Source organism: Neophocaena asiaeorientalis, unplaced genomic scaffold, assembly GCF_003031525.2.
Source record: "Neophocaena asiaeorientalis asiaeorientalis breed wild unplaced genomic scaffold, Neophocaena_asiaeorientalis_V1.1 scaffold226, whole genome shotgun sequence".
In the NCBI taxonomy this organism is placed as follows: domain Eukaryota; kingdom Metazoa; phylum Chordata; class Mammalia; order Artiodactyla; family Phocoenidae; genus Neophocaena; species Neophocaena asiaeorientalis.
Window position 1 is genome coordinate 12,209,096 of NW_020173037.1, and position 24,675 is coordinate 12,233,770.

The 24,675-nt window shown below is 39.2% G+C and overlaps 2 protein-coding genes across 2 annotated transcripts in view; both read right to left on the reverse strand.

Annotated features, from left to right (window-relative positions):
* TCF24 (transcription factor 24) overlaps positions 1-126 on the reverse strand; it is a 6,774-nt gene extending 6,648 nt beyond the window's left edge. Inside the window, exon 1 of the mRNA XM_024742624.1 lies at positions 4-126. Coding sequence (XP_024598392.1) covers positions 4-126 — 123 coding nt within the window. The remainder of the gene's footprint in view (positions 1-3) is intronic.
* A 2,226-nt stretch (positions 127-2,352) lies between these two features.
* PPP1R42 (protein phosphatase 1 regulatory subunit 42) overlaps positions 2,353-24,675 on the reverse strand; it is a 48,872-nt gene continuing 26,549 nt past the window's right edge. Inside the window, exons 6-8 of the mRNA XM_024742657.1 lie at positions 17,806-17,923; positions 15,772-15,903; positions 2,353-2,473 (exon numbers count right to left, since the gene is read on the reverse strand). Coding sequence (XP_024598425.1) covers positions 2,460-2,473; positions 15,772-15,903; positions 17,806-17,923 — 264 coding nt within the window. The 3' untranslated portion in view covers positions 2,353-2,459. The remainder of the gene's footprint in view (positions 2,474-15,771; positions 15,904-17,805; positions 17,924-24,675) is intronic.

Genomic DNA, 24,675 nt, shown 5'->3' on the forward strand with positions numbered 1-24,675 from the left:
GGCTTCCGGCGCCGCGCGCCCTGCAAAGGACGGAAGGCGCGGTGAGGCCGGGGTGCCGGTCGAGTTTAACCCGGGGAGGCGCAGCCCTCCCGCTCCCCCTGCGCGCCGTGCCCGGCCGTCCGACATGGCTCCAGGCGATCTCAGAGTTGGGCACCTTTTAACTGGGGCGCTTTTGCCTCCCGGCGTCTGGGGAGAGTGGTGGGGCCCGAGTGTTCCTGGGCTGCTTGGAAGGGTGAGGAGGGGCGCGGTGCCGGCTTTACTTTCCGCCGACAAATTAATCGGAAGGGCTACGCTACCAAGGAAGAAGATTTCGGAAGCACAGCTCCGGTTCGGAACTTGTTAGCGCTTCTGGAACGCTATCCCGCCCGTCCAGCAGTAAAGATGAAGCTGGTCAACTCGTGGAGCGTGGCGGGAAGCCCTGCCTCGCCAGGGCCAGCCGTGCCCACGCCGGCCGCCCTCGCACCATCAGCTCCCGAGGCCCGGGGACCTGAGGGGCGACGGCAGGAGCTCAGTGCAGTTTCTGCCGGAGAAGCGGGGGACCGGTGGCCTCTCACGGGACTAAGGCACCCGCTACCCCTCCAGGCCCGGGAGCAGCGCGGCGGGGGTCGGACCGGGGCCCTCACCTTTCCTGGAGCGGCCGTACGAGGTTCGGCTCCGCTGCAAGAGAAGGCGAGGAGCGTCGAGCTGGGTCTGCGTGGCCAGGACCGCGCCGGTCACTCCATCCTCGTCCAGCCGAAGGCTACGGCCGCTTCCAGCCTGGGCCGGACGCGCCTTTTATGCGGGCTCCTGCGAGGCGAGGCGTGCGTGCTGGCCAAGCTCGGCGTGGGATGACCGCAGAAGGACCAGCTGACGTCCGCAGGCACCTGAGGTGCCGTGCTGGGGACTCAGTCCTCTCCGAGCAGCCCGTCCGCCTCGGGAGAGTCATTAATGCAACCGTCCGGCGGGGAGGGGCCGGGCCAGAGGGGGCGGGGCGTCTTCTTGGCCCCGCCCCTCCGCGTCCAGGTTCTCCCCGGGGCGGGACTCCGAGAGCCGCACGTCCAGCGCCCGCGGGGTTGGCGGCCGGCTGGGCCAGAGCCGCGGTCTGGGCTGTAGGACCCCAGCGCGGCCTCGCAAGTTAGATCGCCTCGCTGCCGCCCTTCCGCCTCGGGCCCAGTCTGAGCTCCGGCACCTTCCAGGTCGGCGCCGAGCCGAGGCGGGAACGCGGCCGTTTTGTTGAGCGTGACGTAACTTTCTGTGAGGAACTGTGGAGTGTGCCGCCTCGAGGCGCTCACCTTTCACTCTACCACAAGGTAAATGTCTCCCGCTGCCCTAACTGCTTAAAGCGTAGTCCCTCCACCCTCGGGATTCCGTGACCAGTTTACTGAGCCGCCCAGAGATAAACTGCACTTAGCTCGAGCGCGCCCACTGTCTGTGGTACCTTAAGAAGTTCCCCCAGTCGCGGTCGCTTCTCCCCGAGGTTCCGGCGCCTCACCCGTCCCCCAGGGGCCCCCGCTTTGTTTCGCTATTTGGACGGATTTGGAGTTTCCCTGCGGGGAACTCGCCTGAAGTGTTTAGCCCTCGTGGCCCCCCCGGGGAGCGGGGCCGGCGGCCGTGCTGGGAGGGGCTCTCTCCGGCCTCCTTGAGAAAAGGGGGCGCTGCCCCGCGAGGCCCGTTCCCAGCAGCCCAGGGAGCCTGGGCCCTGGACACCCCCCGACCCTCTGTGGCTTCCGCCCGTTTGGACCCATCGCCTTCAGAGGTGAAGTCTGAGCGGACGCCCCGTATTTCCCAGCGACGTGATTAGTCCATTCTTGAAAATAGTGCCTGCGTGGGGAAGAGCAGGACGTTAAAACACCTTCTTTGCGGTCAAGACTGAATATCGAATTTAAAATAGCATCAATGAAACCGCTCTTGTATACCTGACATAATTTCATCCTTTACCATAGATTCTAAAATTGGAGCTACCGACTAGTGCATAGTAATGGTGGCACTTATTGTATTTGAGTGTAGAATTCCACACACTTTAAGTATACTAGTGAATCAAAAGAATCCTCAGGTTTTCATCTCAATTCCCGTTCAGTAACTGTAGTCCGATTTACACTTTAGAAAGAAGCACACCAAAATACTATTGGTTCAAAAAAGGATTACTTTCTTTTGGTGAATGAGAAAGCACACCTTTATTTCCCCTGTAAATTGTATGTAATGAGGAATAAAGCAGTTGGAAAACACTGTTTCGGATTCTGTAAAGAACCAAATCAAACAAGAACTCAAAAGGTTCTTCTTATATAATGAGATGCCATAAAACTACAAACCACAAAGGATGATGTTGCCTAGTAATACTATAAAGGTAAAGAGTCACACGTTTCAGATCGCTTAAGGCTGAATTTACTGGTTTTTTACAAACACATTTTCTTTTACTTTTGAGTTATGAAGAAGGTGAGGTTCACATACATCATTTTTTGTCAGCAAGCTTTCAGATTCCTTCAAAGAGAGATTCCTGTATTGACAGAGAAAAAACAAAACAAAACAGCATTTAAATTATTTCAAAAATGAAAGGTATCCACAACAGGTAGCAAACGTATATAATCTAGGACACAATAACAATAGTGAAGGCTAATGATTAGTTACTAAACTGTGCATCTTCTCAGGCTTGAAAGGAAGCAGAAACAGATTTTTTTTCCCCCTGAGGAAGGGAAGAATGTGGAAAATCTATGAGTTGGGAGCGATGTGGAAATAAGAATACTGGAGGGAAGGTGGGCCGACTAGGGTAGGCAAATTAGGTGCTCAGGGCTCCTTATGTTTTGCACCCTGGCACCTCACACACCTCACCCTAGCCTAGCCTGCTAGAGTCTCCTGCTGCTTTGGGAGGTGGGGTGGAGATGCAGGCACAGCAGAGGCACTTCACTGCTAACAATGCCTGGCCAGTTGCCTGCTGAGTTGCCCAACAGTCAAGTTCCAAAGAAAGGACTGATGTAACAAGACCAGCCACTGCAGGCCACCCCCCTTGTCCTATCTGCTGCCACTCTAAGCAGCATCTCCGAATCCTCTGATGACTTTAGAGTAGTCCTAATTCCTGCAATAAACCAGTATTTGCAATTAAATTCAAAATGGAAGATGAAGATCTTCAAATTTTCTACATTACATAAATTAGTAACAGGTACCTTATTTAGCACTTCTTAAGTGCTAAGTGCTTTACAAAAAGCACTTTATTTTCTCATTTTGTCTTTACAAAAACCCTTTGAGCACTTTACATTTACAGTTGAGAAAAATAAAGCTCAGAGGGTTGAAGTAACTTGTCCAAGGTCACATAGATAGTAAGTGGCAGAGACAGGAGTCAAGCCAGGCAGATTGACCCTAACACTTGTGCTTTTTACCATACGATTCTATTTACTATTTGTAGGGTGTTTCATTATTTGCAAAACTTTTTTTTTGTATCTGCTATCTCAATAAAGGGCATACTTTAACTTGACTCCCTATGGACAGTCCAAATACTATTTTTATAGTATGTCTTTCTTTGGAGTTCTTGTCTAATCTGGTTTTAGAGTGCCGTAGATTTTATCTCACTGAGCGTGATGTAGGTCTTAAAATCATACTTATCTTTTTTCTAAATGTGTCAAATAGTTTGGCATCTTATCTTTATATTGTAAAATAATCACACATACCAGTGAAGAAAATATATTGTTTTGTTATATATCTATATCAATGGGTTTTATAGAGTTGGTGCTTTTTTTCACCTGTCAACTACTTCCCTCATTGTTTAATTAAGGTATAATTTACAGACTTAAATTCACTCTTTTGAATGTATAGTTCAGCAGTTTTGAAAAACACTAGCAGTCATGTAACTGCTACCACAATAAAAATATGCAACATTTCATCACCCCCCCAAAATTCCCTTGTGTTGACCCTTTGTAGTCAACCCCAGGTCCTCAGCAACTACCGATATTTTCTCTCTATAGTTTTGCCTTTGCCAGAATGTCATGGAATCATACAGTGTGTAGCCTTTTAAGTCTGTATTCTTTATTTTATTTTTTTTAACATCTTTATTGGAGTATAATTGCTTTATACTGTTGTGTTAGTTGCTCCTGTATAACAAAGTGAATCAGCTATACGTATACATATATCCCCATATCCTCTCCCTCTGCGTCTCCCTCCCACCCTCCCTATCCCACCCGTCTAGGTGGTCACAAAGCGCCGAGCTGATCTCCCTGAAGTCTGGCTTCTTTTGCTTAGCATAATGCTTTTGAGGTCCATCCATGTTGTGTCATGTATTGCTAGTTCGTTCCTTTTTAATACTGAGTAGTAGTATTCCATTGGATGGATGTACCACAGTTTGTTTATCCATTCCCTAGTTGAGAGACCTTTGGGTCGTTTCCAATTTTCGGTGATTATGAGTAAGCCACTGAAAACATTAGGGCTCAGATTTTTGTGTGAGTATAGGTTTTCATTCCACCTGGGGAAATACCTAGGAGTGGGACTGCTGAATGTGGTGTGTGTTTAACTTTGTGAGAATATGTCAAACTATTTTCCAAATTGGCTGAAATATTTTTTGCATTCCCACCAGTAGTGTGTGAGAGTTCCAGTTGCTCCATATCCTTGCTAGCATTACTTGATTTTTTTTCTTCTTATTCACTTTAATGGACATTTTTAAAGAAAAAAAACTTGATCCAATATTTAAAACATTTTAAAAATCAGATGATTTCACAATCTAGATATCTTGCTTGCTAGCTAGTCTCATTTCTCACCTCCAACATGTCTGCCTGGCTATACTGTTTTGGAGCCGAGTAGCTGCAGGCTGCAGTTGCCTTTAGTTGGACATGTGCTCTCCAGTTTACCTCAGTCACATTCTCACCTGCTTCCCTTACTTTATCTGCCTGTACTTGAGGGTGTTTTTGAGACCCCCTTGCAGTGTAGTTAAGAGCTTGGCTTTTGCAGTCAATGACCTGGATACAAGTCCCAGCTCTGCCTCACGGCAATCCTGTGACTTTGGGCCCCTCTGACTGGGCTTCTGCAACACTCATTTTCCCCATGTATAAAATGGGGCTGATAGTGTTCTTATCTCAAAGGGTCCTACTGTGTTTTATAATTTGTTTGGGTAATGAAGACTAAGCTTTCAAAGTAGACATTTTAAAATGGAAAATTACTAATACAATTTTTATAACTTAGATCTTACATAACTCTTGTTCACAGAGTAAGCCATTGACAGAGTTGAGACTAGAAGTCACAAAAGTGAGCTTACACTGTTCTAAAGAAACACTATGTCGCTCACCACTATTGCTTTTTTTTGAGGGAGGTGGGGGTTGTCCTAATTTCAAAGGGTTCTTTGAGAACTGCAAACCAGAATCTTAGTGTTATATCTACGTTACTGATACATAAATTTATTTTGCATATAAAAGTTAATTAGAGGTTAGGTTGAACACAACAAAATTAAAGACATTTAGAGCTTTGCAGATGAGTTTATATAAGATCATTCCAGAGTTTTCATGACAAAAGTCTTATCTAAGTTTTAAAAAATTCTTCTTGAAGCACATAGGAGATCTGTTGTTACAACTGTTCAAACATAACCTTAACAGTGGTAAAAACAAATTATTTGTACTGTTTTTAAAGGTCATTTTTTAACTCAAAGAAACCTAATGCTTCCATATTCTAACTAAAGGTAGTAGGTATTTTATAAGTAGTTAAATAACATACAGTGAACATTTCCTATGAATTATGGGTCCCAGGGATTCACATTCCTTAAAGGTATCTGAAGCTAAGGGCATTCTAACCCATATAGAAAGTTATTATTTTTACATTAAGAAAAGAGATGGATTGACTCTATTGACATCGCTTAGGCTTGAAAGATAGTTAATCAAGAAACAGTTTGCTTTTTTCGTTGTACAGTGCTGTATTCTCAGTGGATCTTATTTACAATATATAACTGCATTTAATGTCTATTTTTAAATTACTAAGGCTCAAGTACCTCCTAGCATGTTTGAAAAGAGAGGAAACATCTGTCAGAAGTATTTACTGTGACAAACATAGAAAGAAGCGATATGTGCACATTTTTTGTTTAATACATATGTTATTTTTAATTGAACAGTGAAGGCATTTGTTCAGAATCAGCCTTTAAATAAAAAATAGTGTTGAACTAATCTTTAATTAAAGTGTACGTTGATAGTATCAAGTTCAGTTTGAGGGTCAAAAGCAACGTCAATGAGTCTGACTTTTTCCTCCCTGTAGGGAAAGCAGGCTTGTGTAAATATACATGAGCACAGACTGCATGCATTTATAAAGGAGGTGGAAAACATTCCCCTGTCATTGGACAGATTTTGCTTCACTGTGTTCCACATAGGATACAGGCACAGCTTTCAGTGTGTAAACCGTAAAGGAGTGTGGGGCACATACTTTTAGCGTTTTGGAAGAAGGCCTCTAAGCTCCTTTCCACCTCTGAACAGGCTCCCTACCTCGAATCTTAAATATAGACTGTAGGGGACTCTTCTGCTGATGCCAGCTCATTATCCTCCTTCAAGTAATTAAGGGAAGGAATTGGTTTAATCAACGTTTTTAGAAACTAAAAATCTGTTCTTTACATTTGGGCCGCATATTTTGTTTTTAATACTTTACTAATCTTCTAATTTTATCCTCATTGTCTCTTAGCCTTACACTAAATTAGTAAAATGTTAGCAATAAGCATACACTAACAATCTATTATCAAGAGCTTAATGAAATTCTGTAATGTATTTGGTCATCTTTTATTAAAGAGAGGTAGAACTGATATTCCCATTTAATAAGACTTAGATCATTTGTGATACCAAAACAATATTTTGGCATGTCCTCAATGAAAATGTTACATGAGGAAATAAAAAATATTTAAAAGAAAATGTTTATGTAATACTTTTTCACATTATAAAACTTAGGAATCAGGATTGAACATAATAAACTTCACTGATAGTGGCAGAAGCAGGACATTCTTTATATTATTCTCACAGGAACCCCTCTATTCTGATGGTTTCTTTAGGGTAGCCTATCTTAGCAGTACTTAGCAGTTAAAAATGCATTTAGCTCTGTGTTTAGTGTTCCTAGTTAGGAAAATGAGAATATAGTGATTTGTCAGTGCAGCCCAAGTGACTAGAGTTTTGCTTGGGGCTATAGAATATGTGGTATGTGCCATAGCTCGCAACTGATTTAACAGTGTGTGTGGCAATGTACAGATTTACCAATATTGTTTTCTGAGGCTATGTTCACTTTTATTATTTTCTTTTCCACCTTGATGATATACTAGCAAGACCTTTCAAAATGCTTGGCAAAGAAACAAGACTCAAGAACACTGTTGTGGAATTGACGTGAGTTATGTAAATCTTTAAGAAACTAGGGCTTCCCTGGTGGCGCAGTGGTTGAGAGTCCGCCTGCCGATGCAGGGGACACGGGTTCGTGCCCCGGTCCGGGAAGCTCCCACATGCCGCGAGTGGCTGGGCCCGTGAGCCATGGCCGCTGAGCCTGCGCGTCCGGAGCCTGTGCTCCGCAACGGGAGAGGCCGCAACAGTGAGAGGCCCGCGTACCGCAAAAAAAAAAAGAAACTGTTGGGGTGCTATGAACAAACTGGCTATGGTTTTGATGGCAGTGATAATGGACATAATCAGTAAGGCAAATTCTCAGACAGCCTCTGTTTTTTATGTGTGTGAATGGAGAGGAGGCAAGACCAAAACTAGGACTCCTTATATATCCTATCGCCTCTCCCCAGATAAAGCGTTTTCCAGACTCATAGGACTCCCTCTCCCTTAAGCCTCTCCTGGCAAGCCTAAGCCACTCTTCAGGGAATGGGGGTAGGGTAGTGCAGCACTGTTGTTCATGGGTCTTCTTCAGGAGGGCTCCATTAAGGAATGCTAAATCACCATCCCTTGACTGGACCCTGCAAAGAGGGTCTCGTGACAAACCCACGTGACCTTCATCAGGCAGTTCTGGAAAAATGAAATCTATTCCAGAGTACATCCACTGGCTCTGATTGCTTTCTCAATGAAATACACTATTGCCGTTTATTATATTGTAGTGACTACTATGGTATGATTGGAAAGATCAATAGAGCAATCATTGTATTGATTATAAATGAAGAAAAGTTGAATGGATAATTTGTAGGATGTATGAGGATCTGGTTTATAACGCCCATAGCATTTATCACAGTATATAGTAGTGGTATCACATTTGACTCTCACACTAACTTATTGCAAGATCTTTGAGATCAGGACTATCTCATTTGAGTTTTTATTATATTGAGTATTGTCTGGCATATAGCAGGTGGCTGTTAGTTTTATGAATAAAGGAAGTTATTTTCTGGTATGATTTATCTTTACATCAGAGAAATAACATCTTTTTTAAAGATTAAAAAAAGCAATTTTCTTCTCATTAGGAGACTCAGAGCTGATTCATAATGAGCTAAATTATGTATATACTCAAGGTTTAGAATAGTGATTCTTAAACTATTTTTTGGATCATAAATCTCTTTGAGAATCTAATGAAACTTCTAATGTATCCTTCAGGGACACCAGATTAAGAACCTTTGGTTTGGAGAAGTGGTGAAAATAGCCTATCTCTGCAGTGCTCTGGCTTCTCCTCCTTTCTGCCACCAGATGCCCTGCTGTAGCCATCTACTCACTAATGGACCACCCATTATCATCTGGGCCTTGGGCTCCTTTGATATGATCCCTGCTCATTCAGACATCTTTACATGCTGCTTCTGGGACTTTCCTGAGTCACCTGCCCTACCTCAGTAGGTGTATCTAGTCTGTGACTCCCAGCTCTTCCTGAATCAACCCTTCCACTGCAACTTTATGACTGTTTGGGCCGATGAACAATAAACTCTTTTTTTTTTTTTGGTGCTTGGTCAAGAAGAATTGAGAACAGAGAACGAGGAGACAGACGGAGGGGCTCTCTTCCTCTGTGCTGTTGACAGTGAGGGTGTCCCATCCTCCCCCCAAAAGATAAATCACACACACAAATATTTGAAAGAACCTACCCCATGTCTTCAATAATTTTAGGGTTATCTTCTTGGGAGCTTTCTGGAGATGCATTTCCATTTGCAAGGCATCTTTGTGTATCAGAGAAAAAAACTAATTTTGGCTTACCCACCTGTGGGTAATAAACAGGAACTATGTGATGCATTGTTTCAAAGTTACCTGTAACATAAAAGCATTCTGCTTTGAAACTAATAACTAAATTGCAAACATGGCATAGAAAAGCATTAGACTATCTAAAATTATGTTTTATGAAATGGAATTAGATGAGGTTATATAGATCCACAGCAAAACCAATAAAAAATTAATATCCAAGATAAAAATATCACAGACTTTCATACATGAGAACCTACACAGCAAAGTTTATGGTCAACTCTCAGAGACAAAATGGGTATACCAACATTAATATAAATATTAACTGCCCTTGCATTTTGCTGTTATGAGTTTATTTTTTCAGTGTGTTTAACCTCTAGGGAGTGGATTAGTCAATTATAGTTTTTGTAATATGTTCATACCTTTATTTCCAAACTTAACATTCCACATCATTTCCCTGTTTAAAGATCCTCCTTCCTTTCCAGCAATGATTTCCTTTCAAGTGGAGACTGCCTTATTTGCCTCTAATTCCCAGGGCCTAGCATAGTCTTGGGCACATCTAAGATGCTCAACAAATGTTTATTAAATGACTAAATGAATATTTCCATCAAAGCACTACAAAAATAAATGCTGAATAAAACAAAACCAGTTCAACCAAAAAAAAAAATGCTGAAGGGCATTCAGGTATTTTGAATTTTGTTAAAGTGTTTGACTTTGCTTCTAATTTTGAGCTATATAGTTGTGTGACTATATTTAAGACAAGATTGTTTTATTGTAACATCCTTGAAGTCTGAGGTAATTTTATCATATAGAGCTCCAAATTTATAGGGCTACCAAAAATATGTAGTCAGGAAATACAAAGATGACTATCTTCCTAAGAATTCCTGTTCACTTATAATGTATTTGGTTGTACAGAGGTATCTTTAAATGGTTTGTCTTAGCTCTTCTAAAGACCTGAAGGTATATTGTAGATTTAAAAATATACACAGTATATCTTCTAGACTTTAAGTCATTCTTTCCATTTCTCCTGAGTGGCAATAACAGACACTTTACATAAAGACTATAGTGTGAGCTATTGGCCACATACCTAAGGACAGAGTTATTGCGTGTTAAATACATGTATCCAGGGATATCACAGGTTGTAAGCCTGGGAAGCTCAGAACTGTACCATTTGTTTGGATGGGGTTGGCAAATGTGTGTAGGTGGTGAGGAAGAAGGACATCTACAGATGGCCAAGAGAGAATAACTGAGTACTCCTGAGGAAAACTCACATAATTTCTATTACAGCTAGTCAGCTTTCAATTTCAATTTAATTTTAATTTAATTGACCTTACAGTCTATTTTTCAATATAGTAAATCATATAATCTATTTGAATACTTTTTTTTTTTTTTTTTAGCAGTACGCGGGCCTCTCACTGTTGTGGCCTCTCCCGTTGCGGAGCACAGGCTCCGGACGCGCAGGCTCAGCGGCCATGGCTCACAGGCCTAGCCACTCCACGGCATGTGGGATCTTCCCAGGCCGGGGCACGAACCCGTGTCCCCTGCATCGGCAGGTGGACTCTCAACCACTGCACCACCAGGGAAGCCCCCTATTTGAATACTTTTAAAATTTCAAAGTTCTTTCATAATATAGTCTCATTTTTCTCCCTAGTTCCTTTTTTGTTTATAAAAATTATATGTTTACATATTTACACATTTGCAGATTTTTCTAAATTCCCACCAAACTGAAGTGAATTTCTACGTAGAGCAGACATTATTATCCTTGGGTCCAAGCATGATTCAGCCAGTCATCAGTAGAGTGGTCACTAGAAGCCAAAGCTGTTTGATGAAGTCAGATAACTGATTAATCACTGTCTCCCTGCTATCTTTGTGACCTTAGACAAGTTATTTCATCTTTCTAAAACTCAGCTTTCTCAGCTGCAAAATGGATATAATAATTATCTTTCCCACAAGTTAAAATGATTAAAGCAGTAGTGCGCATAAATATCTGAAATGTTTGGCACAATAAATATTAGCTCTCTTTTCTTCCCTTGCCCCCTCTTCTTGGCTTCCTAGACTGGAGTGCTTTCCATTTTAAATTATTAATGATTATCATGATAGCAACTACAACAAGGTATGAAATGATGCTTCTGTACTATATAACATTCTGTATGGCTTTTTAAAAAAATTGTGGTAGAAACACTTAACATGAAATCTACCCTGTTTATTTTTTAAGTGTACAATAAATACATTATTGTTGACTCTAGGTGCAACTTTGTACAGCAGACCTCTAGAGTTTATTCATCTTGCTTGACTGAAACTTTATGTCTGTTGATTAGTAACTCCCCATTTCTCCCACCACCCATAGCCCTGGGCAGCCACCATTCCACTCTTTGATTCTATGAATTAGACTATTTTAGATACCTCATATATGTGGAATTATGCAATATTTGTCCTTCTGTGACTGGCTTATTTCATTCAGCATAATGTCCTCAAGGTTCATCCACATTGTTTCATATTACAGAATTTCCCTTTTTTAAGGCTGAATAGTATTCCATTGTTTGTATATACCTTATTTTCTTTATCCACTCATCTGTCAGTGGACATTTAGGTTTCTACATCTTGGCTATTGTGAATAGTACTGCAGTGAACATAGGAGGGTTAACATGTCTTCAAGATCCTGATTTCAGTTCTTTTGGATAAATAGTCAGAAGTGGGATTGCTGGATCATACGGTTATTCTATTTTAAAATATTGAGGCACTGCCATACTGTTTTTCACATTGGTTGCACCATTTTGCATTCCCACCGACAGTGTGCAAGGGTTCCAATTTTATCCACGTCCTCACCAACATTTTTTTTTTTTGTCATTTGATAATAGCCATCCTGACAGGTATAAGGAAGTATCTCATTGTGTGTTTTTTTAAAAAATATTTATTTATGTATTTGGCTGTGCTGCGTCTTAGTTGCGGCATGCGGGATCTTTGATCTTCGTTGCGGCATGCAGGATTTTTAGTTGCGGCATGCAGGATGTTTTTTTTAGTTGCAGCATGTGAACTCTTAGTTGTGGCAAGTGGGATCTAGTTCCCTGACCATGGATTGAACCCAGGCCCCCTGCATTGGGAGTACAGAGTCTTAGCCACTGGACCACCAGGAAAGTCCCATCATTGTGTTTTTGATTTGACTTTCCCTGTTGATTAGTGACATTGAGCATTTAAAAAATATACCTGTTGGCCATTTGTAGGTCTTCTTTGGAGGTATGTCTATTGGAAATGCTGTTGGGAAAATGGCGCCAATTAACTTGCTTGACAAACTGTTGCCACAAACCTTCAATTTGTATAAAATGCATTATCTGTGAAGTGCAATAAAGTAAAGCACAATAAAACAAGGTGTGCCTGAAATCACTTTATTTATTTATTGAAATATAGTTGATGTACAATATCTTGCTAGCTTCAGGAGTACCATGTAGTGATTTGACATTTGTATCATTGTGAAATGATGACCACCATAAGCCTAGTAACCATATGTCCTCGTGCAAAGTTATTATAATATTGTTGACCATATTCTTTGTGTTGTATATTACGTCCCTGTGGCTTATTCATTTTATAACTGGAGGTTTACCTCTTAATCACCTTCACCTTTTTCACCCTGCTTCCCCGGCAACCACTGCTTCTCTGAGTCTGTTTTTGTTTTGTTTTCTTTGTTTCGTTTTTTCGATTCCACATATAAGTGAGATCATTCAGTGTTGGTCTTTCTCTTTCTGACTTATTTTACTTAGCATAATACCCTCTATATCCATCCATGTTGTCACAAATGGTAAGATTTTATTTTTAATGGCTGAGTAATATTCCATTGTATATATCACAAATCTTCTTTATCCGTTCCTCTATTGAAGGATACTTAGGTTGCTTCCATATCTTGGTTATTGTAAATAATGCTGCAGTGGACATTGGTGTGTGTATATCTTTTTGAATTAATGTTTTTGGGTAGATACCCAGAAGTGAAATTGCTAGATCATATGACAGTTCTATTTTTAATTTTTTGAGGAACTTCTGTACTGTTTACCATGATGGCTGCACCAATTTACAATTGCACCAGCAGTGCACCAGGGTTCCCTTTTCTCCACATCCTTGCCAACACTTGTTATTTGTTGTCTTTTTGCTAATTGCCATTCTGATAGGTGTAAGGTGGTATCTCATTGTGGTTTTGATTTGCATTACCCTGATGATTAGTGATGTTGAGCATCTTTTCATGTGTCTCTTGACCATCTGTATATCTTCTTTGGAAAAATGTCTATTCAGGTCCTCTGCCCATTTTTTAATTGGGTTATTTTTTCTGATACTGAGCTGTATGAGTTCTTTGTGTATTTTGGATATTAACCCCTTATCAGTCCTATCATTTGCAATTTTCTTCTCCCATTCAGTAGGCTGTCTTTTCACTATGTTGGTAGTCTCCTTCGCTATGCAAAAGCTTTTGAGTTTGATGTAATCCCATTTGTTTGTTTTTGCTTTTGTTTCCCTTGCCTGAGGAGACAGATCCAAAAAAATATTGCTAAGACCAGTGTCAAATAGCTCACTGCCTATGTTTTCTTCTAGGAGTTTTATGGTTTTAGCTCTTACGTTTAAGCCTTTAATCCATTTTGAGTTTATTTTTGTATATGGTGTGAGAAACTGGTCCAGTTTGATTCTTTTGCATGTAGCTGTGTAGTCTTCCTCACACCATTTAATGAAGAGGTTGTCTTTTCCCCATTGCATATTCTTGCCTCCTTTGTTGTAGATTAATTGGCTATATAGGCGTTGGTTTATTTCTGGTCTCTCTATTCTGTTCCATTGATCTGTCTATTTTTGTGCCAGTACCATACTGTTTTGGTTACTGTAGCTTTGTAGTATACAGTAGAATACCCTTGAATGACACAGGTTTGAACTCCTCAAGTCCACTTTTATGTGGAGTTTTTTCTATAGTATATACTACAGTATTACACGATCTGAGGTTGGTTGAATCCTTGGATGCGGAACGAAGGATATGGAGGGCTGACTGTAAAGTTACATGCAGATTTTTGACTTTGGGGAGGGTCGGCACCCCTAACCTCCTCACTATTCAAGGGTCAACTGTAGTTTGAAATCAGGGAGTGTGATCCCTTTGGCTTTGTTCTTCTTTCTCAACATTGCTTTGGTGGTACTTTGGCATCTTTGGGGTAATACTGAAATCATGCAAGTCCTTATCCTGAGTCTAGTTTTGCCCTTCACAGCCAGCCAGGTATAAGCAGAGGAGGAGAAATGCCTCCTGTCCATTTTATAGGTTTTAGATCTTGAGAAGTTCATATTGCCAACACAGTATCATCACTCATGTGAATATCGTCAGCTTAAAGAGTCCAATTCTTTGAAATAATGTTAACAGTTCATATTCAGGGGATACAATATGGCAAAATCATCAGAGCTTTCCATCTCTGCTTCTCTTCACCTCAACCTCCTTGTCCTAGAGTGATAGAGCTCCTAGGATATGCTATCTATGCATAAAGCCTCACTACACTATTTTGGTTTCCGTTTCCCTATTCCCCTGGTCTCACCTCTTTCTGTGTCTCCATCCCCTGTTAGCTGTGGAATTAGAAGACCATTAGCGTTCAAACACTGTCACGGAACAGAGCAAGGGCCTCATTTCAGCCTTGTGGACTATAGAATCTGTGAAGAGTGAATTCTAGGATACTCCCCAGTATGCTAAAGATGATTGTTACACATCATACTGAGCTACATTTAGTTTCATTAGTTAGGCAGGGGAGGTTGGCGTGTCCTTGTAACACAACCTTAGACATATTATAATCAAAATATTCAAATGTTGGGGTGTGTACTTAAGGAAGAGGACAGGCCACAGAGTATAGGGAACATATGTGGTTGTGATACATTTTTATTTTTTATCCTGATGAAAAATGTGATTTTTGCACTTTTGCTAAACAAATATACTTGTGAATTGTTTCACAAATTACATAGCTGATTGTTGTTTCACCATTTATATAACTAGTGTCATGCACTTTTGCCAGATATAAAATTATACACTTTTCCCCACCCTCATGGCTCTCTGTTTATATAGCTGACATAGTTATACTCAATATGAACTAAACATAGCTTTTTTCATATATGGTAACTACCATTTTCATATATAAAAATTATAGGAAAAATTTCCTAGGAATTGTAAACAAGTTAAAAAAAAGCCCATAAAAAATCTAAACAAACCCCCATTATTTTTTTGTTTGTTTATATATTTTTATTTTATTTATTGAATCAGTGATAAATAGTAATAGCTACAACTGTGATCTAAAAATCTAACAAACTAGAATTAACGTTGGGTACATTTCACCATATTTGTTCCATTTGCTTTACCTTAAATAGAAATAGTTTACATAAAAATTTATCTACTTTTAAATAAACACACTCTTTTTCTTATTTTTTCAGTGCTAGTTCATAACAACATTGTTTTTAAGACTTTTTGATAATGCAAAGCTTAATTTTTAATTTTGTAACAAGGATTCTAATATTAATGTGAACACAAAATCTTAAAACACACAATTTCAGAATTCAAAAATTACAAATATTCTCCATTCCATTCTATAGTTATGTGCCTTGGAGCACTTATACACACATGCATGTACCCACAAATCCCCCTTATTTCTGGTATTTTTTTTGTTGAGTAGAATATTCTCTTTGCTAGTAGAAGTGATTAACTGATGAATGACAGTCTACTTACTTATGTGTGAGTTACTTATATCCTCGTTCTTACTGTTCCTTTTTTTGCTGATTTTCTTGGCATCTTTGGATGCTTTCCAATTCATTAGGAATTGTCTTTCCATATTTTTAATTTCTTTTCCATCAAGAAATTCTAGAGAAAATATATATGTTAAAAAATGTAGTATATAAATGCTATAAATGTTATGTATCAATACAGCATGAACATTATAAATACAATATATAAATATTATGTATACACATACAATATATATACCTCTGGTTTAGGACACATGAACAGCTACACAATAGGCTGAAATAAATTTATTTTTAAAATACCTTATTTACACAGCTTCTGTTTTTGTTGAGCTTTTATTTATTTTTAATTATTTTTTCTGATTTCAAAAAGAATATGTGCATATTATAAACAACTGAAACATGATGGAAAAAACATAAAAAGGCTCTGTAATTACTATCCATATCTCTCCTTCCCATCACTAACAAAGGTAATCATTATAAACAATTTGATGTATGGTCACCCTTCTTGGATCATAAAGTATTTTAAAAAACAAAAACGTCATATTCAACAAAAATTAAATGTTATCTATTCATTTAAATAATTCTATGATTATTCATAGGAAAAAGTAAAATATATTTTATGTTAATTTCATTAAGAAGTTTTAATATGTAACATGGTATTTTAAAAATACATACATTAATAATGCTTATTATATCCTAAGATATAGGATATAATAGGAATAATCGCATAGCTGGCCTCTTCGTTCTATGAAGTGAGATTTCAGTTATCTTTACATTTTGTTTTTTTTAAAAAGTTTTGAAAATTGAGCATATTAAATAAGTTTGTGTGTTGTAAGATTTGGAAAATTCAAAGAAATGGAGAAAACAAAACATTGCCTGTATTCCACAACCAGAACTAATCACTGACAACCACGGATAACACTTTAGTATATTTCTTAGCATTGTTTTGTTTTCTAGGTGTGTATTGTGTGTATATGTGTGTATTATATAAAAATGGAATTCTCAAAAAAAAAAAAAATGGAATTCTCTATTTATACAGTATCACATCTTACTTTTTAATATTGTATTGTGAGCATTTTACCACGTCTTTCTTTAAACACAATTTTTAATGACTGATAGTATTCCAAGTACAAATATACGAGTAATTTACCTTTAAAAATATACATGACTGTTATTCCTGTGTATTCTCTGTTTCCTACTCTTGGCTGGTGGGGTAGAGGGTAGGTAAGGTGTGACTCTCACATACGTGTTTTGAAAAATCGTCTTGGATGTTTCTGATATACCTTCTGTCATCCCCTCTTTCCCCCAAGAGAACCACTATACTAGCATTATGATTAACCAAGGTTTACTATAGCTATGAGCTTTAAAGTGGTTTTGCCATACATTAGTTTTTATACTCAAGTACAGCATGTCATAGAAACACTCTCACAAATCTCCTCTGTGAGAGGGCAGTGATTATCTCTCTGGTACTGTATAACTTGGTACCTATTGAAGAGCATTGGTCCATTTCCCCTTAAATAGTGCGGATTCAGGAATGTTATTATTTGTACGGATCTCATAAAGGGACTCCCCACCTTCTCCCCTTTCAAATGAAAGGAACTCCTGTATGTTCTTAAGGTGCTATTTGGCAAGTGTCAAGCAATGAAAACCTTGATCAATTTTATCTACGGAACCAAGAGTCTCCAGATCTTTAGAGGATTTGTGCCAGTGAAAATTTGGCAAACAGCCAGCAAGTTCTACACATTTATGACTAACCATTTTTGTTGGTAACAGCCACATTTTCTTTTTAAAGAAAGAGTGTCTGATGTCTTAATTATTTCTGAACAGCAGATCTTTTTCACATTTTAGTTCTCAATTTTAGCTTTTGCTTTTATTAAAATATCAAATTTAAAGTTGACCATTTTTGTAGATCCAGATGTCATATTCATATTTCTGAAGGCTTGCTGATAAATTAACTAAAGAGTTAACCAGCTCTCTTTCTCTAAGAAAATCATATTAATATAATATAAACATGTACCCAGTGATTTGGACACCAATATCAGTCTATCTCTGTATTTCGGTTTGAGACAAACAGGATTTCTGTTTAGATCCATTTTCCACAGCTTCATCAACTTGTTCAGTAAACACTCCAAATCCTATCGTTAGAGAAGAAAAAAGCAAGACACAGGTATTTCATATTATCAATATTTCTTTCATGTCAGTTAACTGTTTTAAAAGGTAATTACTGTTTTCCATGGAGTTCTAGCTCAGTGCCAGGTACTTAGGTTACAATAAATGTTTCTTTGATAAAATAGTCTATACTATTAATAGGGAGGACTAAAGATGAGGCAAAAAGTAGGGTCCTGAGTTGGGGGCCACAGAACTCTACTGTCACACTCCCTTAAATGGACCCAACCTGCAGCTCAGAAACCACTTTGCCTCTGGCTATCCATGCTACAGAAGATGCCTTGTTCTTAGTGGAGCTTATGGAAGTTTACAGATTAAGGCCATTATGGAGTAGTAAGTAAGCAGTCCATTGACATTACAAGTAATATTTATTGTTGCTTTTTCTTTTTAAAAATCTGTTAAAAAAATATCAAAGGGGAAAATAGGAGAAAAGAAAAAAACTTGTGTGCTTATCACCCAAAGATCACTTTTAATATGTTATGTATCCTTCTAGTTTTCTTTTTGAGCATAGGGATTTCCTTTTTAATTGTCATCATACTGTAGGTACAGTTTTGTTTTATGTACATCATAAACATTTGCATGTTTTAATAGCTCATAAGAAAATCAGCTTATTGATATTTAAAGGAATAATTAAGTTATTCCATGGTTGAAAATCCAAATAAATGTGAGAAAAACAGATTGATCGCCTTTAAGAACCAGCTGTCTCAGTTTGCCCTCTTCACCTCCTCTCTCTCCCTATTTGAATTTTTTTTCAATCCAATATCTCTGTCTCCAATGCCTTGTTTTTCTCTCATTCCTTTTCTTGCTTTCTCCCCTTCCTCATTTTTTATGTGTATATTTTACTTTATCTATTTTTTTTTAATTAATTAATTAATTTATTTATTTTTGGCTGCGTTGGGTCTTTGTTGGTGTGCGCGGGCTTTCTCTAGTTGCGGCGAGCAGGGGCTGCTCTTCGTTGCGGTGCGCGGGCTTCTTATTGCAGTGGCTTCTCTTATTGCAGAGCATAGGGTCTAGGCATGTGGACTTGTAGTTGTGGCATGTGGGCTCAGTAGTTGTGGCTCGCAGGCTCTAGATCGCAAGCTCAGTAGTTGTGGCACATGGGCTTTGTTGCTCCACGGCATGTGGGATCCTTCTGGACCAGGGCTCGAACCCGTGTCCCCTGCATTGGCAGGCGATTCTTAACCACTGCGCCAGCAGGGAACTCCCTTAGCTACTATTTAATGGAAGTGAAATATACTTTATACTTTATTTCTTATATCAATATATGCCCCAAACTTAATCTGTAAAGAATTACTCAAAACAAGTAATGGAAAAACTTTTTTTACTCTATAGCCCATGATTGATTTGTAAAAGTTCAGTGGCCACAGGCAGAAAAATAAAAAAAGGAAAAATACCTTCAGTAGGGCAAAAACATTACTTTAAAGCAAATGTTTTGCTAATATTAATAATAAATACTGATAATAACTAATTCTGTGGAGAGCTTTCTGGTTGTCAGAGCACTGCCGTATATGTGATGTTGTACACATCCAGGAGGATTGCATTTCTTTAGAATATGGGTATGAGGATTTCAAAGTTAGTAAAAGTTCCAGAGGATAGCAGCAGACAAACACCTATGATTCTTTTATCTGTTTTCCTCAAGCCAAGACCAAACTTATCATAGGGTGTAAGGGAAAATTGGGAAATAAAAGTTATGGATTAATTCATACATATTCTTAATTGCAAAGCTGAAAGTAATTGATAATGCATTGCCTGGTATTTTTATTCCCCATAGCATTTCCTCACCTTCAAAGCTTGATACCATTCAGCTTTGTATATCCATTTAATTTAACTATTTATACCTTCCATCTTATTCTTTGCTTGATCCATGTTTACTGTTGCTTAGATATTTCATTTTTCCACTTTTGGAAATTTTTCTTATGATAAGACTGCATTTACTCTTTAGGTTTTAGAAAAAATTTTTTTCTTACTATGAAGCTTTGAAAGCAGTTCCCTTGTATATATTAAAAATCCTTCCCAAACTTTCATATCCAGGAGGTAACAAATATGGAACATCCAGATATGTGCCTGCATCTACATGAAGAAATGCTGTCTTTTGGGGAATAATTAGAAGAACAGCCAGATGTCCAGAACCCACTGCAGAGCACTTTAATCTTGCTGAGACCAATGTCTTTGTATATAAAATGGTGTCTCGAGTTCTGCCTACTTCATTATTCATCAGATATTTATTGAGTCATGGGCTAAGTTCTGTGCTAGACTCTAATGTATTCAAATAAATAATTTATGTGAAAAATATAAGGACTTGTTTTAAAAATATACAGTCAACCCTAAACTTTCTGACATTGCTTCTTACTATTTGACCTTATGCAAGTCTGTATCCTCATTTGTTGTTGTGGGATTTAAAGTGCGTGGAACAAAGCAGGTAAAGAATACATGTGTTAATTCTCTTCCTCTTTGCCTGCTCTGCCACCGCTCAGTTAATTCCCTTTCTCTTAATTTTGGTCAGCAGAGAGCAAAAATTGTTGTAAGGGAGAATAAGCTTCTGATCCACTGACAAGTAATTGACTTCATAAAAGAAAGCTCTCTTCAGAAGTTGTAACTTCATCCTTCAGTCCTGGGCCCTGGATTATGCCCTCTTCACAGCATTTGTTCCACAGCTTTTGATACAGCCATAATTATTTTATGTGAGAGTTTCACTGTATTTCTCTTGGTTTAAAAAACTCTAAGGATGGAATTGTGCATTGCATCTTTGTACATCGTTGAATATGATGCCCATCATCCAAAAGTTAATAATAGCAGTAAGAGAACTTTAAATTTATATAGATAAAAAGAATCCTGTAGATTTTTGTTAATTGTTCCTCACTTGATAAATTATCCTCAACATACTCCTTCCAGTGTATGTTTATTTAAGACTAAACTAATCCTGTGCTGCAATATGATTACTCTTTGGATACGCTCTGGTTGTTCATTGCCTTCCTGTCTTTAATGCTTTCACTTTTCTGCCCTTCAATAAGTTACTAAAGGGAGCAGACACTTTTCTGGACAGTCTCTGTATGATAAATGATCATGTCACGCTATCACTTAGAGGAGTGCTGCAAAATACTAAAGAGCCAATTCTATTTCCCATGCAGGATTGGTGCCTCAGCTCCTGTATAGGAGCCTGCTGCACTGGCAGTGCTCTCTCTACAATTAATGATGGCTGTTGATGAACCTGTATTGGACCAGAGTGCTCCAATCTTTATCGGAAATGTCTAGCTCAACTGTCCTAACTAAATCTAAAGACAGCCATTTGTCATCCCCCTGACTGCCTGTCATCATCTGCCTGGGAAAATCTATAATTTTTGGCTTGTTCCTGACTAAGCTGTGGAGTGAATAAATTTATCTTTGGGTTACTCTGCTTGTCAGGATCAATATTGAGCAGAGGTTGAATAAATTAGAAACTGGAAAAACATGACAGGCTGTAGTGGTTTGTTCATTTGTGTCTTATAAATCAAATATTTAGTTTATTTAAGAGGCAAGCATGTCAAATTTTTGATTTCCACCATTCATTCTAAGATGCTTTACCTCATGATAAATGGTCATCAGAAAACCAATGAAGTAAATCACTGATACATATGACTGTGAGATGAACTTTTCAGATCATTTTATTGATTTAGCAAACTTTGCAGAAATAAAAACTATAGGTAAAGATTAAAATTTTTTTCTTTTAAGTTTTTATACATTTTTGCAACCATGATATTTGACCTAATAGTGTCAGCAAGATATATAATGTTGGCCCTAGAAAAGTTCATGGCTCATCAAGCTACTTGTAGAACTCCAAGTTTTATTATAGTTATTAAAGAATTTAATATTTTAATACATTGCTGCATGCTTATTTAAAGGAGTTACAGAAAAAAAAGGAAAGAAATGTTAATCAAAAATAAATATCATTGAAACTAGAGCCGTAGAGTTAAAGAAGGGAGTTTCTAAAGTATGAAGTATTTGACTTACAACCTTTTTTTTTCCTCCTCAGTGATTGGTTTTGCCACCAGTTTTATTGGGGAGAGCTGAGTCATCAAGCACAGTTTTCTCAGTTATCTGCCTTTGGTCTCACACTTCCTCTTCCATTCTTCTTTCCGATTTTTATTAACAAAGGAAAAGTCCCACCTCTTTTCCCAAATTAATCAGTTCTCTCTATCCCTTCCCCTCTCCACAGGCCTCCTCCTCTAGGGATCATCTTTCTCTTGCATTTCCATTTCCAGTCTATCCCTCACCTCTGGCTTTTATCCTCTTACATACCATCACTACACTTCTTGAGTCCAGACCAGTTCTTCTCAAACTTTTATGTCCTTACAAATCACCTAGAGATCTTGTTTAAATGCAGGTTTTGATTTTATTAGGTCTGGGGCAGAAGCTGAGACTCTGCATTTCTGATGCTGATGCTGCTGGTTCTAGGACCACATTTGGAGTTATAAGAGTCTAGGTCACTGCCTCTGCTTCCTCAGTCACTGGGCACTCCTGCAGCCTGGTGCTTTTGGTCAGGCACTGCTAACATTATCATTGAGCTACACATTGTCAATTTCTGACTCTTTTTTTTTTTGGCCGCACCACACTGCATGTGGGATCTTAGTTCCTTGACCAGATATCGACCCAGCACCCCCTGCTTTGGGAGTGTGGAGTTTTAACCACTGGAGCACAAGGGAACTCCCCGGACTTTCTTAGTCTCATTCTTTGGAGCAACTTACCCTATTGACCACACCCTTTATGACTTTTCTTGCAGGCTCCCTGGATCCTGCATGAATCTTTGACCCACAAATAACAAACCTCTGGCCCTAGAAATCCCCAGTATATAAACAGGATGCTTCCTAAAAGTTGCTTTTGAGAATGGAGAACACATCTTGTTAAAAAAAAAAAAAAAAACAGTGCTATGCCTGGTGGACTGTTGCCTGAATCAGCCCATAAAAATATTTAGTCAAGAAAAAGCCCAAAGAATATCTGTGCAGTGATAGTGCAATAAAACCTCCCTGTAATTTACCACCATGTTTCCCCAGCAGTGGAGCACCCTTTGGGGACAGAAGTAGGTGTCCCTGCAGCAGACCATCAGTTCTCTTGCATCCTTTTCTATAATCTACACTTATTCCTTTCAAACAGTGTTTTTCTTCCATGGACCACAGAAGAATGTAAAGTCATGGTTAGAAAAACTTTTTTCTCCTGTAACCCACCACCTTCTCCATTTATAAGCAGACCCTTTACAGAAAAAGTATGGCCAAATTGATGGAAATAGTAAAACATCTATTACACCAAGGAAGGAAGGGTCATCTGTATGTGAGAGGAAGAACCAGATTTTGTGGGAAGCCACATTGAGCATTTTATCGTACACTGTCTCCTCTCCTATCTAGACAATCTCATCCATGATGACAGTTTCAGTGGCCACTTAACCAATATGCTGAAGACTCCCACATTCTTCTGTCCACTGAGCTCTGGCGTCATATAACCAATTGTCTTACTGATATTTTCTCTAGAACAGTTCAAAGACACCTCAGATTCTATATGACCAAAACTCATGATCTCTCTCTCCCCTAAACCTGACTCTTGAGTTCCCTATTTTCCGTTGTTCAAGGCAAAGCTATGGAACCATTCTTGACCTCTCCCTCTTCCACACTCCCTATATCCAACTCACCATCAAGTCTTGTCCACTTTACTTCCTAAACAGATTTCCAGTCTGTCGGCTCACTTCATTTTTACCTGTTCAAGTTTCCACCATCTCTCACTTCCTAACCAGCCTGGCCTCTTTCAGTCTATTCTCCACACTGATCTTTTTAAAATGCTAATCTATAATTACATCACCCCGGGCTTAAACACCTTCAGTGGCTCCCTACTGTTCTTGGATAAAGACAAAACTCTCTATCATGGCCTATGTAGCTCATCTGCCCACCAGCCTCTATTTGCACTATGCTTCATCTTTACTGTCTCTGTTTCTCTTTCCTCATCTTTGTCATACTCTTACCTGCCCCAGGGCCTTTGCACATGTTATTCTCTTTACCTGGTAAGCCCTTCTGTTCTCTCAGAGGTCAGCTCAGCAATACCTTCCTAAGGGAAGCCTTCACTGGGCTCCCTAAGGCAAATCCCCCAGTTACAGGCTTTCAGAGCAACATACTTCTCCTTTGTTGCACTTGCCACGGATGCAATTTTACTTTTGTTTTGGGGTAATTACGTGCTTAACGTTTCTCTTCCTCTCAATGCCAAGAGCTCTTTGAGTCCATGGACTGTATCTGGTTTTTTTTTTTGTTGTTGTTGCGGTACGCAGGCCTCTCACTGTTGTGGCCTCTCCCGTTGCGGATCACAGGCTCCGGACGCGCAGGCTCAGCGGCCATGGCTCACGGGCCCAGCCGCCCCGCGGCATGTGGGATCTTCCTGGACCGGTACACGCACCCATGTCCCCTGCATTGGCAGGTGGACTCTCAACCACTGCGCCACCAGGGAAGCCCTGTATCTGTTTTTTGCTCACTATTGTCTCCCCCATTGTCTAGCAAGTGCTGCCACATGGTAGGTGTTTTGAATGAATGAAGAAGAAGAAATAATGAATGCATGCATGATTGAATGGTTTAGAAGCAGGATAAGAATTTTAAACAAGAAATTATATGGAACTGTTTTGAAAAATTTGCTGATTAGAGGTGCTGCAGACATAGAGAAAGAGAGGAAAGACAGGATTTACCTTCTATTTTTTTCCTCTACTCCTCTGCCA